Raw genomic sequence first — 20,728 nt, forward strand, 5'->3', positions numbered from 1 at the left:
TAGAGTAGAAAACTTCTGTAATTAAAGATTCCAGGTAATTAAGGTTTTATTAGATAATTAGGTGAAGGTTTTTAAGATAATGTTGAAAAGTGAGCTCTAGAAAGAAATTAATAAAAACCACAGAGAGGCCATTTCTAAGACGTGGCTCCCATTGTCGAGCTGCAGTGAGTCGTCATCCCCCATTAGGCCATGTCTGACTTGGAAGGAGGATCAAAAGCTCCACAATGACTACGCTGTGAGATCTGGTCCTTCATAGGTTTGGGGTCATCCGGGGTCAGCCCTGCATGGCTCAGTGGGGGAAAGCTTAGTCTATCTTTGTAGACAGAGCTGGAGAATAGATGGTGTGTTCCAGGAAGCTCTGAAAGCTATGGTCTAGAATTCAAGCCAAATTAAAAACCATGGGATCGCTAGTCACCTGCTGAGTTTCAGAGAAGGGAATCGCTTTAGATTCTGCCTTTTTTGTTCATTAGCTTGAATTATTTTAATTAAATTACTCACAAAGAGCCTCAAATTCCTCTTCTGTAAATGGGTATGGTAATAGCAACCACTTAGTACAGCTGTTGTGAGCATTTCCATATATAACGCATTTAGAGGAGTGCCTGGATCATGCGAAATGCTCAGCGGGTGTTTGGCCATATTGTTATTGTTACTATTATTATTATGACTGTAATAATTATTCACACATGGAGAAGCATTCAATTCCTTGTATTTCTAAGACTCTTCTGACTATGGGAGGGCATAGTAGAAGAGTTTATTTATTATTTTAATATTTTTCTGGAGTGCCTACTACAAGCCAGGCCCTTTTAAAATACTGGGGTTAAAAAAATAATAATAAAATAAAATAAAATACTGGGGTTACAATGAGAAGCAAAACCCAACATGGTCCCTGACCTCATGGAGCCTACAGCCTAACAGGAATAACCAACATAATCTAATGATCATACAAATACATGTAAATCATAACTGGGATAAAGGGCCGAGAGACTGAACTAGTCATGGGTCATGAGTTGATGTTTAAGGGTGAATCCTGAGTGACTCCGGCAGGTGGGGGCTGGGCGGAGGCCAATCCAGGCAGAGAGTGATTATGGGAACTGGGAAGAGCCAGGTGGCCGGTGTGGAGAGAGGAGGGTGGGCGTGAGTGGTGTGCAATGAGCCTGGTGTAGATGGGGCACACCTAGAGGGTCTCCAGATCCTGCTACTCCAAGTATGGTCCTCACACCACCAGCATCAGCATCAGCTGGGAGCTGGTAAGGAATGCAGAATCTCAAGCCCCATCCCACACCTATTGGATCAGATTCTCCCCACACGATTCACGTGCACATTGAAATTTGAGAAGCATTGTCTTCAATACCACGTTAGGGAAGTTGGTCTTTGTCTCTCAAGTCTCTGGAAGGTTTTAAGCAGGGAGGTGACACATCCCAATGAGCATCTTGAAAAGATCACTTGGGCTACAGTGTGGAGTTTGAAAGTGGACAAGTGAGGATATGGGGAAACCAGTTAGGAGATTGTTGAAGTAGGTGGAGAATGTGGGGTCTCTAAGGGGACTGGGAAGTGATTGCCTGTGTTTCCACCAACCTTACTTTGTATTGTTTGCTTCCTATTAGTCCCCGTTTGAAAACATTTTGGCTATCACACTAGTGATTTGTACTTGAAAATTGCTAATTTGTAATTTATGAAGTTGTAAATTTTTATTCGGAACTTATCCTGATTGACGACATATAAAAGGCACCGAGCTTCTTATTAACAGGAGATCATCCACTGTGGCTGCAGTGAGTAAACAAACTTGATGGTTACATTACTGAGCATGAAAAGCCTAGATGTATGTATGATGTTTAAAGAGAACTTGTAATAGTTTTTTCCCTCCCTTCCATCAAAAGTAAGTATATCAAAAACCTAAAACTTTTCTTGGGAAATTTTACTGGCCTTTAGTTGTGAGTCATTTATTTAATTGAGACAATATACATGTATTCTGATCCTACTATATACCAGGAACTAAAATAAAAAGGGATAAAAATAATGGTCTGGGCTATTTGTTGAGTGAATTAAACATGGATCTTTACCTCCTGAGATTATAGTTTAGTAATTTTAGTGTGTACATAATGACCATGATCCAAAGTAGAGGGTGATAAAGGCCATAGTCCAGTTAAAATGCTTCAGCTGCAAGTGATAGAATATTCAGATTGAAAGTGATATAACAAGAAATAACTTATTCTTTTCCCCTATAAATGTAGCCTGAAAGTAAGCAGTTTAGGGCTGATAGGGCAACTTCACAAATCCATCAGGGATCCTGGTTCGTTCTTTCTTGCTACTCAGCCATCCTCTGCCTACAGCTTTCATCTCTGGGTCCAAGATAGTTGCTTGATCATCAGCTATTATATCTATATTCCAGCCAGCAGGAAAGAGGAGGGACAATACTCCAGTCTTGGAGAATATTTCCTGGAAGTCATATTTACCATTTGCAAGTTCATCCCATGGTCAAGAACGTGGTCCCATGGCCTCACACAGCTCCAAAAGAGACTGGGAATTGCTGTCTTAATTCTAAGTGCTGTCTTTATTCTAAAATTTAGGGTTCTGTTTCTAAGATCAAAGGAAAGAATAGGTGCTGGGAGTCTGCCTCAGAGAGATTACTTCTGTCTGGGTAGTCAAGGAAGGCTTCCTGAATGAGATGAAATATGAGTTACTTCTTTAAGGATTTGGATTTAAGCAGATGGATGTGGGAGAAATAGATAGTCTAGAACCATGATTTCCAAACTCTGCTGAAGTACCCCAAGACACTGCAGTGACTCACAGAGGCTGCTGGTTATTTTCAATTTTTGAGGGAAATCTAGTGATACTTGACATCTGTTGGTTACCGAATGAAATACTAGCTTGAGGTAGTTCACAGTTTCAACATTAGATTGTGCTATATTCCTTTTGATGTCATCCTGTCTTCATAAAGCTGGGTTCTTGGTGGTTGCTGTGTAGAAAGTCATACCAGGCAAAAATCCACGTGGAACAGGCAATGAGTGGTGGTGGTTTCTAGTCTGATTCTGAGGTTTGAGGTGTTGTGCAGTGCCCAACAGATGCACATGCCCCATTAGTGTAAGTAATTGTGGTTATTTAAGAATGACATAAAAATATTGGATTGGCCAAAAAGTTTGTTCTGGTTTTTCCTTAAGATGTTATGGAAAAACCAGAATGAACTTTTTGACCGACCCAATATTTAAAAATTTTAACTTATGTGTAGTATTTTTTCAAATGGCTACTAAGTTTTAGGATATAAGTACTTATAAAATTGTTGGACCAGGCTAATAAATAAATGGAACTGTTAGGCATTTCTTTTGGCCTAGGACCACTGAAAAAATTACCTAGACACTGATGGTGCTGTGAACCCAGAATGTCTGGGGATCTCTGATTTATGGGGTTAATGTAGTTTCATGTTCTTAACATAGGTGGTGTTGAAAAAATTTTTCTGTAATAAAATTCATGACAATTTTCTTTCTGAAACACAACATTTTCTAACTGACTTCAAAGTTCATAATAGGAAATTTGAGCATGGAGTTGTACTAATAAATAGTTCCAGTAAAAACTGATGTTATTAATTTTTAGTATATTTTCCCTGAAAGGAAATATTTTTACTATTTTACCAAATACATTTTCTCCTCCAAGTATTTTTAGAAAATTCAAGAATAAACTCTGTAAGGCATGTGTCATTAAAGAAAAAAAAGGAGTTATTTACATAATTATGTACAGAGCAATTTTTGTTTAGGTGATTGAATTCATTTATTTATTCACAGATATTAATCCATTCCTGATGGTGTTCTAGGTGCTGGGCATACACTGATGAGAAAAGGGTAATATTTGCACACATATAGAGAGATACAACTGAATTAGTATTACTTATGCTATGATTATGTTTTTACAGAAGCAGGAATAAATTTGTACTTTCTAGCTTTATAATCTTATGAGTGTTTGTTGGTTCTTATAGTTTATAATGCATGTTGCAGTCCTATTTCAGTTTGAATACCCCTGAAACTCATGCTTTCCTTTCTTCTTCTAATGTAATATATTAAAAGTCTGGATAATTTTTTCAATTTTGAAGATTAATTTTATCTTTGAACCTTTTGTGGAGTAACCATGTATTGGGTTAACAGCAATAATTAGGCAGTTTTATCTGTCAGTTTGCCACCTGTACAATTACATCAGGCTTCACTAAGGGCCCTAGTAAGAGATAACGTGATAAATTCTTAAGAGAATTTATAATTTGATTTTGTTATCATATTAAATTTGTAGAATTTAAAATATCCATGCATGCAGGTATACAGTGATACTCTCTATCAGGTGTTGGCAAACTTTTTCTGGAAAGGGCCAGATAGTAAATATTTTAGGCCTTGTGGGCCACATGGCTCTGTTGCAATTACTCAGTGCTGTTGCTGTAGCAGGAAAGCAGCTATAACAATATCTGCATGAATGAACAGGACTGTCTGCCAATAAAACTTTAGGGATAAAAACAGGCAGTGCATGGGCTGTAGTTTGCTGACCCCCGCTCTCTATATTTAAAATGCAAAATTTATCATGCAGGCAGGTCCACCTGATTGGAAAATAGTTCTTACATAACCCAGCAATCAGAGTGAGAGCAGTGTGTAGAGTTCTCAGTCACTTACCCCACTCGGAATGAGGGGGGCTATGGAGGGCGGCAAGGCTGTTGTCCCTAAGAAGGCACTTGCTTCCTTCTGGGCCAAACATCTGCTTTGTCCTAACCTGGTTGTTAGCAGCTATTTCCATCTCTAATATCCCCAGTCAGATATTTCTGGTTCATTGGCTCTTTGGTGAGTCCTGGCCCCGGCCTTGGGAGGGATTCTTCCATCTGAGGGATCCATGGGCAGGAATCTCCTTGTTCACAAGCAGTTTCTGCCATTTGCAGCTGTGGAAGTATTCCCAAGAATGTACCATGTGTTAATGAAGTAAAAAAAGCTGCAGGAAGGTAGGACAGGATAAAGACGAATGTACCTGAAATATTAGCTATGGTCTTCTTGACCTTTGAAATCCTCATAAAATGGACTTGAAACCCCCTATACCCCTGTGGGTGTCCAAAGCCCTCCCCAAGTCTCTGCCAATCCACTGGGTACATGGTTCTCATAATCAGCTCTGGTTCCAGGCTCTGAATCTCCTGAATGAGTTCAGTTTGGGGATCATTTTTCATGTTTCCTTTTTCTGTAATTCCATGATACACAGCCTCTTTCTCACTCTGGCTATAGTGTGGAGAACAAATTAGGGAGTGCAAGAATAATTGGAGGTAAACCAGACAGGGGGAGGCATTTGCAGGATTCCAGGTGAGATGTGATGGCCGTTGTTAGTCAGATGTTGAATCCATGAGGCTGGAGAGTTTTGCTTTGCAGAGGGTTGTATCCAGGTGTCCAAACAGTGCCTGACACACAATGGGTGCTCAATTATCTCTTCCTGAGATAGGGAACCATGGGAGATTACTAGATGTGGGGATGGAGATTATTTATTTGACCAGACATGTGGGGTTTGAGGTACTTTTGCAGCATCCACTGGGGAGATGTCAAATGGCCAGTTGGATACAAAGATCTGGAGTGCAGAGGAAAAGTCTATGCTTGCTATTTAAAGATGTAAGTCAATTGATGCTATTTGTGTGGGTGGCATTGCCTGGAGAAAGCAGATGGGAGAAAAAAGTTTGTAGAAAGAGAAGGAGTGACCAGTGAGGGAGCAGAAAGAGAAGTCAAAGGAAGAAAGTGCTTGAAGAAGATGGGAGTGGCTAACTGAGAATTTGATCTGTCAAATGATACTGAGATGTCATTACAAAGATGGCTGAAAAATATAATTTCAGTAGAGCAACATGGAGGTCAATGGTGACCGTAGCAAAGGCCCTTTTGGTGCAGTGACAGAAGTGGATGCCAAACTGTAGTGGTCACAAGAGTAGGCGGTAAGTGAGGAAACTTGGACAATAAATATTCAGAACTGTGAGATCATTTTGGATGAGAAAGAAGGAGAGAGATAGGACTGTGCTTGAAGTGGGATATAGGCTTGAGAAGGGATTAAAAAATAACCAGGAGAGACCTTAACATAGTAAAAAGCTGATGGCAGTGATATAGGAGATAGAGGGAGGGGAAGAGAGGGGGGGGAGGGGGAAAGAGGTAAATCGAGATCGGATATATAATTCAATGGAGAATTAAGATGGCAAATTCCTGAGAAGAGAGGAGGAGATGAAGTCTGTAGCAAATGTGGAAGGATTAGTCTTGAATAGGAAGAGTCTTAAATAGCATCTCTACAGGAGAGAAAGGTCTATAAATGAGCAGGTGTGTGTGCTGAAATTTAGGTAGGTGAGGCAATTCCCATTTGATGGTTTTTATTCTCTCTGTAGGGTGGGAATAGGGGTGGATCCTCCTCTGAAAGTGAGGGCAGAAGAGTGGGAAAAGATAGTTTGAGGAGAATAGAAAAGACTTTAAATTAGCAATCAAGTAGTCCTGTTGCGTGACTTTTTACAGCCACATTCAACTGTCCAAGTGTAGATACAGAGAGAGAAGATCGTTGGATTCATCTCATGTTGGCTTTTATGAGATAGGTGAGAAGAAAATCCATAAGGGTAAGGGGGTTCAGGGCATTAGCAAGAGTATCATTGAAATAATGGTCCAAAGATTTTAAAGAAGATATATAGGGAAATGAAGAAAGGAGAGAGTTGATAGAGTGGGAGAAGATAGAGGGATCAATGGACAGTAGGTCCTGAAAGACTCAGAGAATGGCTGTCATGATGAATGGATAAAGGAGATGTCTCACACACACACACACACACACACACACACACACACACAATGGAATATTACTCAGCCATAAAAAAGAATGAAATAATGCCATTTGCAGCAACATGGATGGACCTAGAGATTATCATGCTAAGTGAAGTAAGCCAGACAAAGACAAATAGCATATGATATTGCTCATATGTGGAATCTAAAAAAATGATACAAATGAACTTATTTACAAAACAGAAATAGACTCACAGACATAGAAAACAAACGTATGATTACTAAAGGGGAAGAGGGAGAGGGATAAATTAGGAGTTTGGGATTACACACTAATATATGCATACTACTATATATAAAATAGATAACCAACAAGGACCTACTGTATAGCACTGGGAACTCTACTCAGTATTCTATAATAACCTATAATGGAAAAGAATCTGAAAAAGAATATATATATATATATATATGTGTGTGTGTGTATAACTGAGTCACTGTGCTGTTCATCTGAACCTAATACAACATTGTAAACCAACTATATATTTAAAAACGAGAGAGAGAACGGCTGTTGTGAAAAAAAGTTGAATCACTAAGCCAGGAGGCAAGCATAATAAAGAATGTAAAAGAGACAGATGAGAAGGTCTCACAATGGAACCAATGACTCAAGGAGATGTCCCAGTCAGGTAGATTGTATCCATATATGTTACATAAGCCAACATGACACGTTTAAAAATAAATGTAGTTCTTAAGACACAAGAAATGAGTTTTCACCAACAGGATTAATAAAACATGAGAACTACATATTTGAAATATGTGCAGGTCAACAAGATGCATTGCTCCCTGCCTGCACCATGGAATGCTTGTGCCTGTGCTTAGCTTACGGTTTCAAGTATGTGGAGGGTAGATTCTGGAAGAGGGTACCTTCTGGAGAGAGGGTTGTTGAGTCCACTGAAATGAAGCTTAGGAATTGTCCTAGCAGTTTATCTCATCTGGCATTATTCACCCAACAGTAAAGTCTGAGGGTTGCATTATATTCAGAGGAACCTCAAAGGGCCTCTGAATAATGCAGCATTTATAGCAATAGTCTTAAGTGGACTTGAGTGCAAGAGAAAAGTTACGCACTTGAGGAAAGTGCTGAGATTTCTTCTAAGTATTTCTTAGTTCTGAATTTCTTGTAAGTATTTCTTCCTCTTCTCCCCTTCATAAAAGGAATCAATTTCCTAGTTATTGGAGAAAAGCATTTGCACTAATCATGAATATGGTTTCTGGAGGTCAAATACTTGTTGATATATAAGGTATTGAAATGAGCCTCTAGCACTTTCCCTACTGATTCTTCACTTATGAATGCTAAATGAGATGCATTTGGACACAGGATTCCACATAGCACTGAGGCCACTGTGCATTTGCCACCCAAGAAGATTATCCCTATAATGCTCCTGTGACCACCCACCTTAACCAAGAAAGCTTTTCCATTGTTGTGGAAGCCAAAGAAAGTTCATAACTCCTTACCTCTCTGGATGTATTTTACCACTCTTTTAAGCTGTAACAGGGCTTTTCAGGGATACTTTTCTCAGAATCATGGCTAGTTCAACTGCTGGTTCTCTACAATGTCTTAACTGATCCTCCAGCAAGAAATCGTATTCCTATCTTTTGAATTCCTATAAATCTCATGGTGCTTATCTTTTGCTACCTCGAAATATAGTTATTTATGTACATATCTTATCTGTCCTACAAGACTGTGAGCTTTGGAGGGACAGTTGGTCTTAAATCATTATTATATCCATCACTATGCTTATTATAATTAGTAGGTGTTCAATAACTACCTGTTGAGTAAATGAAGTAAATAAGTCAGTTCTACTACTGTTTCTGTTGAGCTGTAGTTCCACACTGGCTTTTTTTTTTTTTTTTTTTTAGGGCTGTGTTTGATCGTGAAAGACCTCTTGGTTCCTGAACTACATCTGGGGCTCTTTTGGACTCCACACCGGTTCTCTGTGGTTTGTCCTGGGTCACCATTAGACCTGTCGTTTGGTCTATGGCCCTTACTTCCTTATCTATGTGTGGCCTTAAATTTATTTATTTTATTTACTTTTGGCTGCATTGGGTCTTCGTTGCTGCACTCAGGCTTCTCGAGTTGTGGCAAGCAGGGCCTACTCTTCATTGCGGTGCACGGGCTTCAGTAGTTGTGGCACTCGGGCTCAGTAGTTGTGGCTCGCTGGCTTAGTTGCTCCACGGCACGTGGGATCTTCCCAGGCCAGGGCTTGAACCTGTGTCCCCTGCATTGGCAGGAGGATTCTTAACCACTGCGCCACCAGGGAAGCCCCACACTGGCTTTTTACAGGTAAATGTTATATCCAAGCCTCAGAGGGTACCACCCACCCAATGCTGGTGTTATAATCAATGTGCTATAGCAGATCTTATATTATATTGCATCAATGTGTTAGATCACATTGGGTGAAATCTGAAACTGACCCTCATATACAGAAGGCAAGGAGAGACTGAAGAAAGAGGCAGATCACTCCAGATTGGTAGATGGCAGTTTTAATAAGCAAGGGAACTTAAATGCAAGGTATGTCTTGGACAGCTGCAAGGTGATTAGATCTCCACGCCTGCCAGAATCTTAAGAGTTTATATAGAAGACATAACGGAATGCAGTCATGTATACCATCCAGATGGTCTCAACAGCGCATTGCTCTCTCAAGGCTGTGTCCTTGAAAATGGCTTTGGCTGTGGGAACAGTGGGCGTAACGTACATTCCAAGGACAGAAGAGGGGGTGAGGGGCCTCTGATTGCCTGAGTCTAGCTCATGGTTCAACTGGTAGGTCGCGTCCTTTCCATGACCTCCTCCTGCCACTTAACTGTAAATTAACTCTGAATTAACTCATGTTGGCTGGTTGATTAAACCAGGTTCAAAGGGAATGGGTCAGTAAAGACATTAATCTAGGAAATCAAACCATTCTTAAGCTAACAGCATACGTTCTTTCAAATAATGTCTCCCTTGGAGAATTCTTAAAATTACAGAGGGTGTTATCCCATCAGTGTATGTAGTGAACACTGCTTGCAATATGTGTTAGTGAACCAGAACTCATTTTGATGTAGGAGGAATAAAGCAGAAATGGAGAATCACATATGCTTTGCAATTCAGAAGAACTCATCAAAGTTGCCTTTTTATCCGTGGGAAATTATCAGGTACTGGTTATATACCAGAAAGGATCAAATGCAGGATCATCGGTTAGGACAACTTCTTGATTATGATAAAGCTCTTTCTCAAAGGTCATTCAATTATAAAAATTAGATTTTTCTTACAGAGGAAGAACCAACAAAACTTGGTAATGAATAGCATGGGGGGTTAATGGAAAAGTCTGGAGTCTTGAGGTTATGGGAATAGTGGAGTTTGTTTTAGCACAAATGTGGAAGTCAGGAGAACTAGTTTGAAGGTAATGGATAAAGAAGGAGGTTAGTTTGGTTTTGGACATGTTGAGAAGAGATGATGCTTTGCACTAGGCATCAGAAATGTATGATCTAACTTGAAAGGAAGTTCAGGACTCAAGAGATTCCAGAGCTGGGTACACCAAGGTTGTGGTTCAAGCTCAGAGAAGAAAAGGCAAGGAGAGTCCGAAGTCCAAGAGAGAGCCATGAGAAACATCTTCATTAACGGGATCAGAAGAGCTGCTCATAGTGACTCAAATCACTTTTAATTCCATCTCTGTTGAAAAAAATCACTCCCCTAAGCCAGTTGCAATAAATGAATTTCCAGACATTGTTTCTGGCAAGAGATTGAGCTAAGCAAAATTTAAAGAATATGAAGACAAGAACTTTATCTTGTTGAACCATCTCCGTTGCATCTCATCATTCTCTCACAAATGGGTGGGCTGCAGGGGCAGTGTGGGCAGTGGAGGGCATCCTGTCAGTGGCCAACAGAACAGGCTCTTTTTCACTGTTCAACTTGCCACTAAATACATGGTCAGTAATATTCAATCTTGCTGAATTATTAATGGTTAAAAACTTATTTTATCCAGATTCATGCAGATTTGGGTTAGGACTAATGAGCAAAACAAGAATGAAGTCTGGATAATGCCCTGTCCACAACTACTCACCAGTATTTTATCACTGTATTAGGCACTCTTTGCTTAGAGTTCTAGGTCAAGGTGAGTTCTTGCCATGGTAAGAACAGCCCTTTGGAATAATACCAAATTAGCAGATACATTAAAAAAAAAATCAAGATGGAATATCGTTATAGGTTCATATACTCCTGAAAAACATTTCAGAAATAGATGATTTGCTCTTCCCTGAATGTGATTTGTAGTTATTTGTTCATTTATTAGTGTGATTTGGTGACTAACCTCATTTCATGCCCTGAAATACACGGAGGAAAATCTCTTAGGAATGCTGCTTCTCTAAATGGATAGCTGTACTCTAAAATGTCATACCATGTACTGAGTTGCTTTGTAATATTAAAACCATGTTTCATTTTCCTCTCCTACTTTAGGTCTTGGGAGCTGATGATGATACCATGGGTGATGGCTGCTCTCAGAAGCTGGCGACTGTGAATATTCTTCGTTTCCTGTTGCTGGTCCTGATTCCGTGTATCTGTGCTCTCATTGTCCTCCTGGTGATCCTGCTCTCCTTTGTTGGTAAGTGATGCCATTATTAAAGATAAATGAAGTTAAAATTAAAATTAGCATGATTTATAAGAGCTTTTTCTACTGCTCTGGGTGGTGGTTTACCATTGGAGGATCTTTCCCAGCGGGGAGAAATCTGATTGTATTTGTGTTTTCAAAAGACAAAAGACCTGGATACACTATAGGGGACTGGAGGCATAAAGAAATGAAGGCAGGGAGACAATTTGGCGACTGGCTATTGTCTAAGTAAAAGATGATGAGGGCTTAGATTAAAGCATTTGGTGCACTAAAATCAACGGAAATCAAGACAGATTGGATTTTGGCATGAGGGAGAAAGAGAAGTCAGGGTTGACCCTCGGATTTCTAGCTTGGGCAACCAGGTTGACTTTGGTGCCATCTGTTAAAGTAGGAAGTAAAGGCGGAGGAGAGGGATGCAGGTAGATGGAGGGCAGGCTGGAAGTTCAGTTAGGACATGTTAAGTTGGAGATGCTTTTGGAACAACTAAGTAACAGTGGAATCATAGTTTAAGTTCATTTATGGTGAGCAAATTCCGCAGTGCAAGCTGGGCCAAGAAATGGAGGACTGTAAGAGTCCAACACCTTACCTTCCTAAGGGAATTTCAAGGGAAATTGTGAGTCTGTGTGATTTTTGGCTTCTGTGCTGACATTAGAATTTAACTCCCACCCCATTGTTACTAGTCTGAAGCTGGAACTATCCAGAAGGGAAGCTGAGAAGGGAGCCTGAGTGCAGTTATGAATGTGGGAGTCTCAGTGGAAGCAGCGGGAGGAGACGAACTGTGAGGGGAAAGGGCACTGATTAAAAGCTGGGGGCAAAGCCCTGGAGGATGCCGGTGTTTAGGGGAGACAAGGAAAGAGGACGCATCAAGAGATACCGGAAGTGTTGCTGGAGAAGAAGGAAAGGAACCGGGAAATGCTGGGTTTCACAGAAGCCAAAGGCAGAGAGATGGTCAGAGGTCACAGGGTGACAAGTAAGAAGAGGACAGAAAATGCCTCGGCCCAGGAAGTCTGCAGGTTTTCTCTTGGGGTTTCAATCGCCCTGCCCCGCGTGGTGCCAGCTCTGGCCTGCTCTCGGGCTAAAGGCAGGACAAAACCCTGAAACTCACCTCTGCCCCTCTCTTCTTCCAGGACTCCCCTCCCCTCCAGACTTGGCCTGCTTTTGTTTCCTTTCCAGCACCGTCGGGTCGTTGCTTTTTTGTGTTTTGTCCAGAGTTTATAGTTGTTACGTCTGGGAGGGTCTGTCTGGGAGAAGCTCCCTCAGTCATACCCCTGTCATTTTTAACAGTCTCATTCTCAGAACACTGTGTGGAATGGCTCACACACTGTGAAGAATATTTCCTTTCCATCTCAGGGTGGAATGCTAATATAAGTTTAAAACCCATTTTTAAGTGCTTCACAGCTTAGAGGCCTCTGAGCAGAGGCAGGGTGCTATTAAAACAGTGCTTTAATTGGGTTTATTTGTTTGTTTATATATTAAATTTAAACATTTTTTATCACTTTATTGAAATTTAATTTACACACCGTACCATTCACCCATTTAAAATGTGTAATTCAATAATTTTTAATATATTCACAGGTAAGTTCAACCATCACCACAGTCAATTTTGGAACATTTTCATTACCTCAAGAAGAAACTCTATTCCCTTTTAGCTATCTGTCACCCTCCCATCTTTCTATCTCCCCTATGCCCCAGCCCTAAGCAACCACTAATGTACTTTGTGTTTCTATAGATTCCCCTATTCTGGACATTTCATATGACCATATGTGGTTTTTGTGACTGGCTTCTTTCACTCCACATAATATTTTCAGGGTTCATCCATGTTTTAGTATCTATCAGTACTTCATTCCTTATGGCCAAATAATACTCCATTGTATGGATTTACCACATTAAAAAAATCCATTTATCAATTGATGGACATTTTAGTTGTTTCCATCTTTTGGCTATTACGAATAATGTTGCTCTGAACCTTCACATTCAAGTTTTTGTGCGGACATATGTTTTCATTTATCTTGGGCTTATACCTAGGGGTGGATTTTTCTTTTATCACTTATATGAGATTAGGAAGTGAACCAATTTGTAACCATTTCTTAGTGCTATTTTGGCTTATATGTAGGTAACCTTTAGAAAGTGGATGTTTTCCAAACACTGTCTTCAAAAGCATTCTTTTCATAGGTTCTGCACCAGATGATTTGATATAGATATATTAAGTAATATCTGCCCAAATAAACATTTCCTGTTTTATAACTGAGATGTTTGTTGTTTTAATGAGCAATAAAATCATTTTATACCTTTGTTTAAAAAACCTCATTAGATTCTGCTTGCTTTTAAGAATGTTCTGTTTGGTTTGCGTATATAATCCGTGCTCTTTCAAAGTTTTGTAGTTATTTCTGGGTCTGTAAGGGTTGCTAAGGGATGCTGGAATGCCACTTGCGTACAAATAACAGGAGCTCTTGCTTCAAAAGGCAAAGAGATAATAGTGAGAGGTTTATTGATTAGGAAAAGATGATAAAACCTTATGCTAACAAACACAGATGCACTATGCGTTTCTAATTTTGTCTCTGGGCTTCTGGCATGCGTAAAGTCAAGATGGCAGAGATTTCTGAAGATAAGAGAGTTGGACTTTCTGAATAATTATTTCAGCAGCAAGCTGTAGAAAAGAGCAATAGCAAATCGTTTCTCTCCTCAACCCCTTAAACTGAAGCTGGAGCTACAAAGGTTTCGTTTAGTTTAATTTAGTTTAGTTTGGACTCTAAAATGAAGATTCAGGTTTTTGAAGGAAATTGAAAGGAAAAATGAAGAGTAAGAAAGGTACAATATTATACCTCGGTTTTTGTTTCTTCAGTTATAGTCTAATACTGAAGGGCCATGTGACCTAGAAGAAAGAATTTATAACTCAACACTAGGAGGTCTGGGTTTAGCATCTTACTCTTCCATTTACTAGATGTGTGACTTTTGGTCACATGCTTTACCTTCTCTGTGAGATGGGGAATATAATTCTTATTCATTTCACAGAATTGTTATGGAAGTAAAATGAAATAATATCTGTGAAAGTGTTTTTATTTTTATTTTTTAATTTGTTTTTAGTTTAAAAAAAAATTTTATTTTATATTGGAGTATAGTTGATTAATAATGTGTTAGTTTCAGGTGTATAGCAAAGTAATTCAGTTATACATATGCATTCTATTCTTTTTCAAATTCTTTTCCCATTTAAGTTAATACGAGTATTGAGCAGAGTTCCCTGTGCTATGCAGTAGGTCCTTGTTGGTTATCTTTTTTTTTTGGCTATGCCGCGTGGCACGTGGGATCTTAGTTTCCCGACCAGGGATCGAACCAGCACTCCCTGCAGTGGAAACGTGAAGTCTTATCCACTGGACCACCAGGGAAGTCCTGTTGGTTATCCATTTTAAATATAGCAGTGTGTACATGTCAATCCCAAACTCCCAATCTATCCTTTCCCCCCGGTAACCATAAGTTTGTTCTCTAAGTCTGTGAGTCTGTTTCTGCTTTGTAAATAAGTTCATTTGTATCATTCTTTTTAGATTCTGCATATAACGATATCATATTGTGAAAGTGTTTTTATAGGTGACAACATTCATTATGAGAGTAAAAAATTGGTTTTTGCTTATGAATATTATTACTAATATTAGATAACTTGTTAATAAATAGTTCTCTTACACTCAAAAATTGACCAAAAATGTCCTTATCTCATTTTAACTCTATCTGTAAGAACTAAAATCTGTGTACTATGACCCATCATCATAGTAATCCCATAATTTATAACCCCATAACCCTACAACCAAGCTATTGACATAGTATAGTTTAATTGCTAATAAAGTAGCTAGGAAGAAGTAAAGTTGACCGACTGTTGGATTTGCAATGTGATGCCAAGTTTCACTTGACTGTTAGGCTCAGGCCTGAGAGCCACTTTCAGAGACTCATTCCTCTCTTATAAGAACTAAACTAGCAGTTTAGTTCTTCCATCACATGTTGTGCTTCCATCACATGACTACAAGGGTCAGCTAGTACCATGGAATACTTGATCAGAGCTTGGACTGATATCTGCCTTAAATTATTTATAAGTAATATAGAAACATTATATATGCAACACTTAAAGTAAAATTATGTTGACATGTTGAGCAACATTGAACACACATAAAATTGTAGATATAATTTGATACTGTTTATTCCTTTATTGAATGCCTGTTAAGTTCGAGGCAGTATCCTATGGGACTTGGGCACAGCCCTGAATCAGCCTATCCTCATGGGCTTCCTAGTTCAGTGAAGGAGGGACACATAAAAACGACCACACAATTGATTAGTTACCACAGAGGTAACTCCTATGCAGGAAGATTGTTTCTTTGAGACAGGGTCTGAGAGGGTCTGAACGTGGTCTGAGAAGCCTTCCCTGAGGGGGTGGCACTTTAACCATGACCTTCACCATGAGGATTTTGGAGTGGGGGAGTGGCGTGATTGATCTGGTTGGGGCTGTTAAAAGGTGTTTCTGACACCTGTCTGGAGAAAGGGTTGAAGTGGGTAGAGAATGTGGCAGGGGGAAAAATAGAAAGTCATTTCAAGCGTCTTATAAATGTGGTGCTTTGGAGTATGGTCTGCATTGATTTTTGCAAACTGTTATTCATCTCAATTTGATTTCATCAAAGGTATGGTCCGCCCAAATCTCATTAGAATGTTCTTAACATTTTTTTTCCCCAGCTGTTGAAGACTTGGTTTCAAAGGCTCGTCCACTCATCCACATCTAAAATAAATTTTGTTTTAGCCTTAAGCTTAAGAATGGCCTAAGGTTACGATCCTAGTTTTCTTAGTTCTATGTAAAGTCTGTGTGGGACCTATTATTTTTTTATTTTTGTCATGCATTGAAGAAGAAAGAAATTATAGTGGTGGGGAGTATAGGAAATATGGTAAATAGTTTGTTTTTCTTGAACTCAAGAGAAATATTCCTCTATAAAAGTGACTTTCCTCTTCAAAAATGCTAGATGAGCTGGAGATCATTGAACTTAAATATAGTTTTTCTCTTACCAAATTTCTTAGCAGCTTGTGGCTTTTACAAGAATATGGAATGATAAGAATCTTAACTTCCTAACTTATAATGTTGTGTTTTGAATATTATTTTAAAATGGAAAACCTCCCAGATCCTGATTTCTTTACACCAAAACCTTAAGATTTTCCATGCTCTTTTATGACCTGACTCCACGTTCCTTATTTAATTCTCCAAATTCCTTTAATAATGCTGGTCTTCTGAGCAGATTCAAAAACATAGAGTTCTCAAACCTGAAAATATTTTTTCGTTAATTCCTTAGGTCTGAGGTTATGCATTATGTCTAAGGTTTTGGAAAGGGCTGGCTAAAGCCTTGTACTCAAAGTGTAGTACGTGGATGCAACATCACCGTCACTTGGGAGTTTGTGTGAAATGCAGAATCTGGAATCTTGGGCCCCACTCCAGACCTGCCAGATTTGCCTTCTAATGAGATCCCCAGGTGATTTCTATGCTTCATCCAGTCCTTAACCCACTGCAATCTGACCTTTTCCTCTTCCTCTTCTTTTCCTACTACTAAATCTGTTCTGAGGCCCCCAATGTCCTTTTTTTGAATGTGCAGAATTTGGAACCCATGTGTGTTTGAACAAGAGTTTGAAACGGAGAGCCTGTGCTTTCTCTCTGTGTTTGTTTACATCTGTTCACAATGAGCATGCTCATTTTTGGGGCCAACAATGCATTCTTCCATTCAGATGTGACGCCCAGCTATGATCCTGCTCAGTCTTGACTACTCCCTTCTTCTCGAAATGCTCTTCTGCTTTGCCTGGATATTATCATTTCTAATTTTCCTTCTATTTCTGGCGGCTCTTTCTCTGTCTCCTTAAGCTCATCTTTCTCTACCTATCCAGTAAATTTTGGGGCGTCTGTCCTAAGCTCTCTTCTCACTTTGCACCCATACGTCTCTAGACAATATCATCTTCTCCCATGACTTCCTTCATCATTCATGCATCCAACAAGTATTTATTGAGACCTTCACTGGTGCCAGGCATTCTGCTGGGTGCTTGAGATGCAGGCATGCATAATATACCTTCCTACCTTCGAGGAGGCAGACAAGAAAACAGACTATTTCACTTGAGTGTGTATGTGGTATATGCAGAGTGTGCTCTGGGAACACAAAGAAGATGCACATTTGTGGGGAAGTCTGGCAAGGCCTTCTGGAGGAAGTGTTTAGATTGCCCCGGATTTAGACTTTTTTCCCCTTGAATGTTTCATAGCATTTTATACTCAATGTATTTATAATAATTACAGTAACAAAAGGAAGCTTCTACAACTTCTATTTTTCATTCTCTATTATCTATTGTATCAGTCAGGGCAGGCTATGCTATGCTGTGTAACACAAATAATTCTAATATATTAGTGGCTTAACAACAACGAAGGTCAGTTTCTCACTTGCAACATGTGCTTTGCAAGATGGCAGGGGGGCTATGCTCATTCAGGTCATTAAAGGACTAAATTGATGGACCAGCCATCATCTTGAACCTTTGTGGTTCTTGTGCCGGAAAGAAAGAAAGAGAGCCCTGGAGTAACTTCTATACTTTTTTTATACTTTTAAAAAAGTATATAATGCAGCATCACTAATTGTAATCACAATGCCATACATTAGATCCCCAGAACTTACTCATCTTATAATTGGAAGTTCGTACCCTTTGACCAACATCAAAGATATCAAGAGACAGAATGAGGCCAGAGAATGTAACCCCAGCATGTGCCCTAGTAGAATGGGAGAGAATTGAAAATATTTGATGAATAACACTAATGCAACCACCCCATCTTGGTAAATATCTTCATTTACCCAGTAATTCAAACCGGGAACCTTGAAGGGACCTCTGACTCTTTCCATTATGTTCTTACAATTTTGCCTCTGAAAGCTCTTTCCCAAATGTTCCCTTTGTCCTCACTGCTTTTCCTTGACTCAATCCTTCTTTTCTCACTTGGACTCTTGCAATAGCCTTCTAACTGTCTGCTAGACTTAACCCCTTTCAAGCATCACCGTGTTGCCAGAGTGATCATTATAATGTTCTACCTCATTTAAGACTCTGCAAAATTTCTCTATCACAACAAGATCAATTCCAAACCTATGACAGGAATACCCTTCCCAGCCTGGTTTCTACTTCCTTTCAAGCCTTTTCTCTTGCCAGTCCCCTGTGTCAGCCATGTTTAATTACCTGCTAGTCAGCTTTTGCATATTTCCCCCTTTGCTCTATCTAGAAAGTTCTCCATTCCCTATTACTACAACTCCCTCTTCCCCACAAATGCTTGGCTCAAACCTAGAAAATCCCTAATCATCTTTTAAGATTCACATGGAGGATCTTCTTCCCTAAGAAACCTTTCCTGACTTTCTCAAATGGAATGACAACTTCTTCTCTAATTGTTGTCACTGGATTGTCCTATGCATATCATTCTCAAAGCATTTGTATCATGGTCTGTAGTTTTAGGCTACATGCCTGTCTCCCCCAACTAATCTATAAACATCTTGATGATAAGAAACTCTTACTAAATTTTGTAATTTACTTCCAGCAGAGAGTAAATACATAGTTCCTGGCACATAGAAAATGCAAAGTAAATGTGTTACCACATGGCTAGAGATATAAAGATAAGGAATTAATTTCAAACTCGTATCATAGGAAAATAAATTTTTTCAACATGCATGCAGATGATGGTTGATTTTTTTTAACTTGTACACCTTGTCCAAAATGAGAAGGGTGTGTGGGTGTGTGTGTATGGGTATGTGTCATGTCCCAACTCAATTCTTGGGTAAAGTTAAATAACTCTTGTAAGCTTTGGTTTCCTTCCCTCTGAAACTTCATAAAGAAGAGTTAATTATAGCATCTGTTTCATGGGATTGTTGGAAGGCTAACTCAAGAAATGCCCATAGTGAGGATACTTAGTAAGGTGCCTGTGTTAGTTTCCTATTGCTGCTATAACAACTCGGTAGCTTAAAATAACACAAATATAGTACCTTAGAGTTATGGAGGTCAGAAGTCCAAAATTGGTCGCACTGGGCTAAAATTAAGGTGTCGGTAGTACTGTATTCCTTCTGGAGGCTCTAGGGGCCAATCTGTTTTCTGCCTTTTCCAGCTTCTAGAGGCTTCCTGCGTTCCTTGGCTTGCGGCCCCTTGCCATCTTCAAAATGAGCAATGGCCCATTGAGTCTTTCTCACACTGCATAGCTCTGACACACACTCTCTCACCTCCCTCTTCTGCTTATAAGGATTCCATGACTACCGTGGGCTCACCTGAATAATCCAGGATAATTTCCCCATCTCAGATTCCCTAACTTACATCTGCAACATCCCTTTTGCCATGTAAGGTATGTAAAGTAACCTATTCACAGGTTCTGGGACTCGGGATGTGGACACCTCTGGGGGGAGCGTTATTTTGTCTGCCACGGTGCTCAATCCACTCATTGTAAATGATCAGTAATACTTGACTATTATTGTTGGAAATGCAGACTGTTTCTTAAACATTGTTAAATAGAGCTGTGTTATAGCTGAAACACTTTTGAGCCATACAACCTTGATGTAATGTGGCCTTCTATTAATAACTTAGCATGAAAGAGTCGCAGTTATTTTGCTCCAAAAGTGGGTTAAGTGATTCACTTTTGAAAATTACCTTAGCCATTTTATTATGCTGGGATGCACTTAGAGTAAAAGGAAATTGGCATTTATTTAAAAGTACCTTAGGACTTCCCTGGTGGCGCAGTGGTTAAGAATCCACCTGCCAATGCAGAGGATACGGGTTCGAGCCCTGGTCCGGGAAGATCCCGCATGCTGCGGAACAAATAAGCCTGTGTACCACAACTACTGAGCCTGCGCTCTAGAGCCCGCGTGCCGCAGCTACTGAAGGCCGTGCCCCCAGAGCCCGTGCTCCGCAACAAGAGAAGCCACCGCAGTGAGAAGCCCGCGCATTGAAACAAAGAGTAGCTCCTGCTCACCGCAACTAGAGAAAGCCCATGCGCAGCAATGAAGACCCAATGCAGCCGAAAATAAAAATAAAATATAAAAGTACCTTAGTAGCCCTAAGGAAGACAATTTTACTTTAATTACTTTTACTGTGTAGTAATGACTAACAGTTATTGAGAACTTGCTGTATGCCAGGAACTGTTCCAAGTGTTTATGTATATATTGACTAATTTGATCCTAATGGCCAGCCGGATAAGGGAAGGTACTTTGATTTTCCTTATTTTATGGCAGTTGAGAGTTTGCCCAAAGTTTCAGGGCTAGTAAGTAGTGATGGGATTTAAACCCAGGTGGTTAGGCTGTAGAACCTGTACTTTTAACCACAGCACTGTTAAAATAGGAA

At 39.6% G+C, this 20,728-nt stretch overlaps 1 protein-coding gene across 4 annotated transcripts in view; it reads left to right on the top strand.

Annotated features, from left to right (window-relative positions):
- The window catches only part of CORIN (corin, serine peptidase), a 254,697-nt gene that overhangs the window by 24,184 nt on the left and 209,785 nt on the right, over window positions 1-20,728 (top strand). For all 4 annotated transcript variants that reach the window (XM_036853182.1, XM_036853179.1, XM_036853181.1 and 1 more), the window contains exon 2: window positions 11,227-11,371. In XM_036853182.1, the coding sequence (XP_036709077.1) occupies window positions 11,227-11,371 (145 nt within the window). The remainder of the gene's footprint in view (window positions 1-11,226; window positions 11,372-20,728) is intronic.

Source organism: Balaenoptera musculus, chromosome 5 (assembly GCF_009873245.2).
Source record: "Balaenoptera musculus isolate JJ_BM4_2016_0621 chromosome 5, mBalMus1.pri.v3, whole genome shotgun sequence".
Lineage (NCBI taxonomy): Eukaryota > Metazoa > Chordata > Mammalia > Artiodactyla > Balaenopteridae > Balaenoptera > Balaenoptera musculus.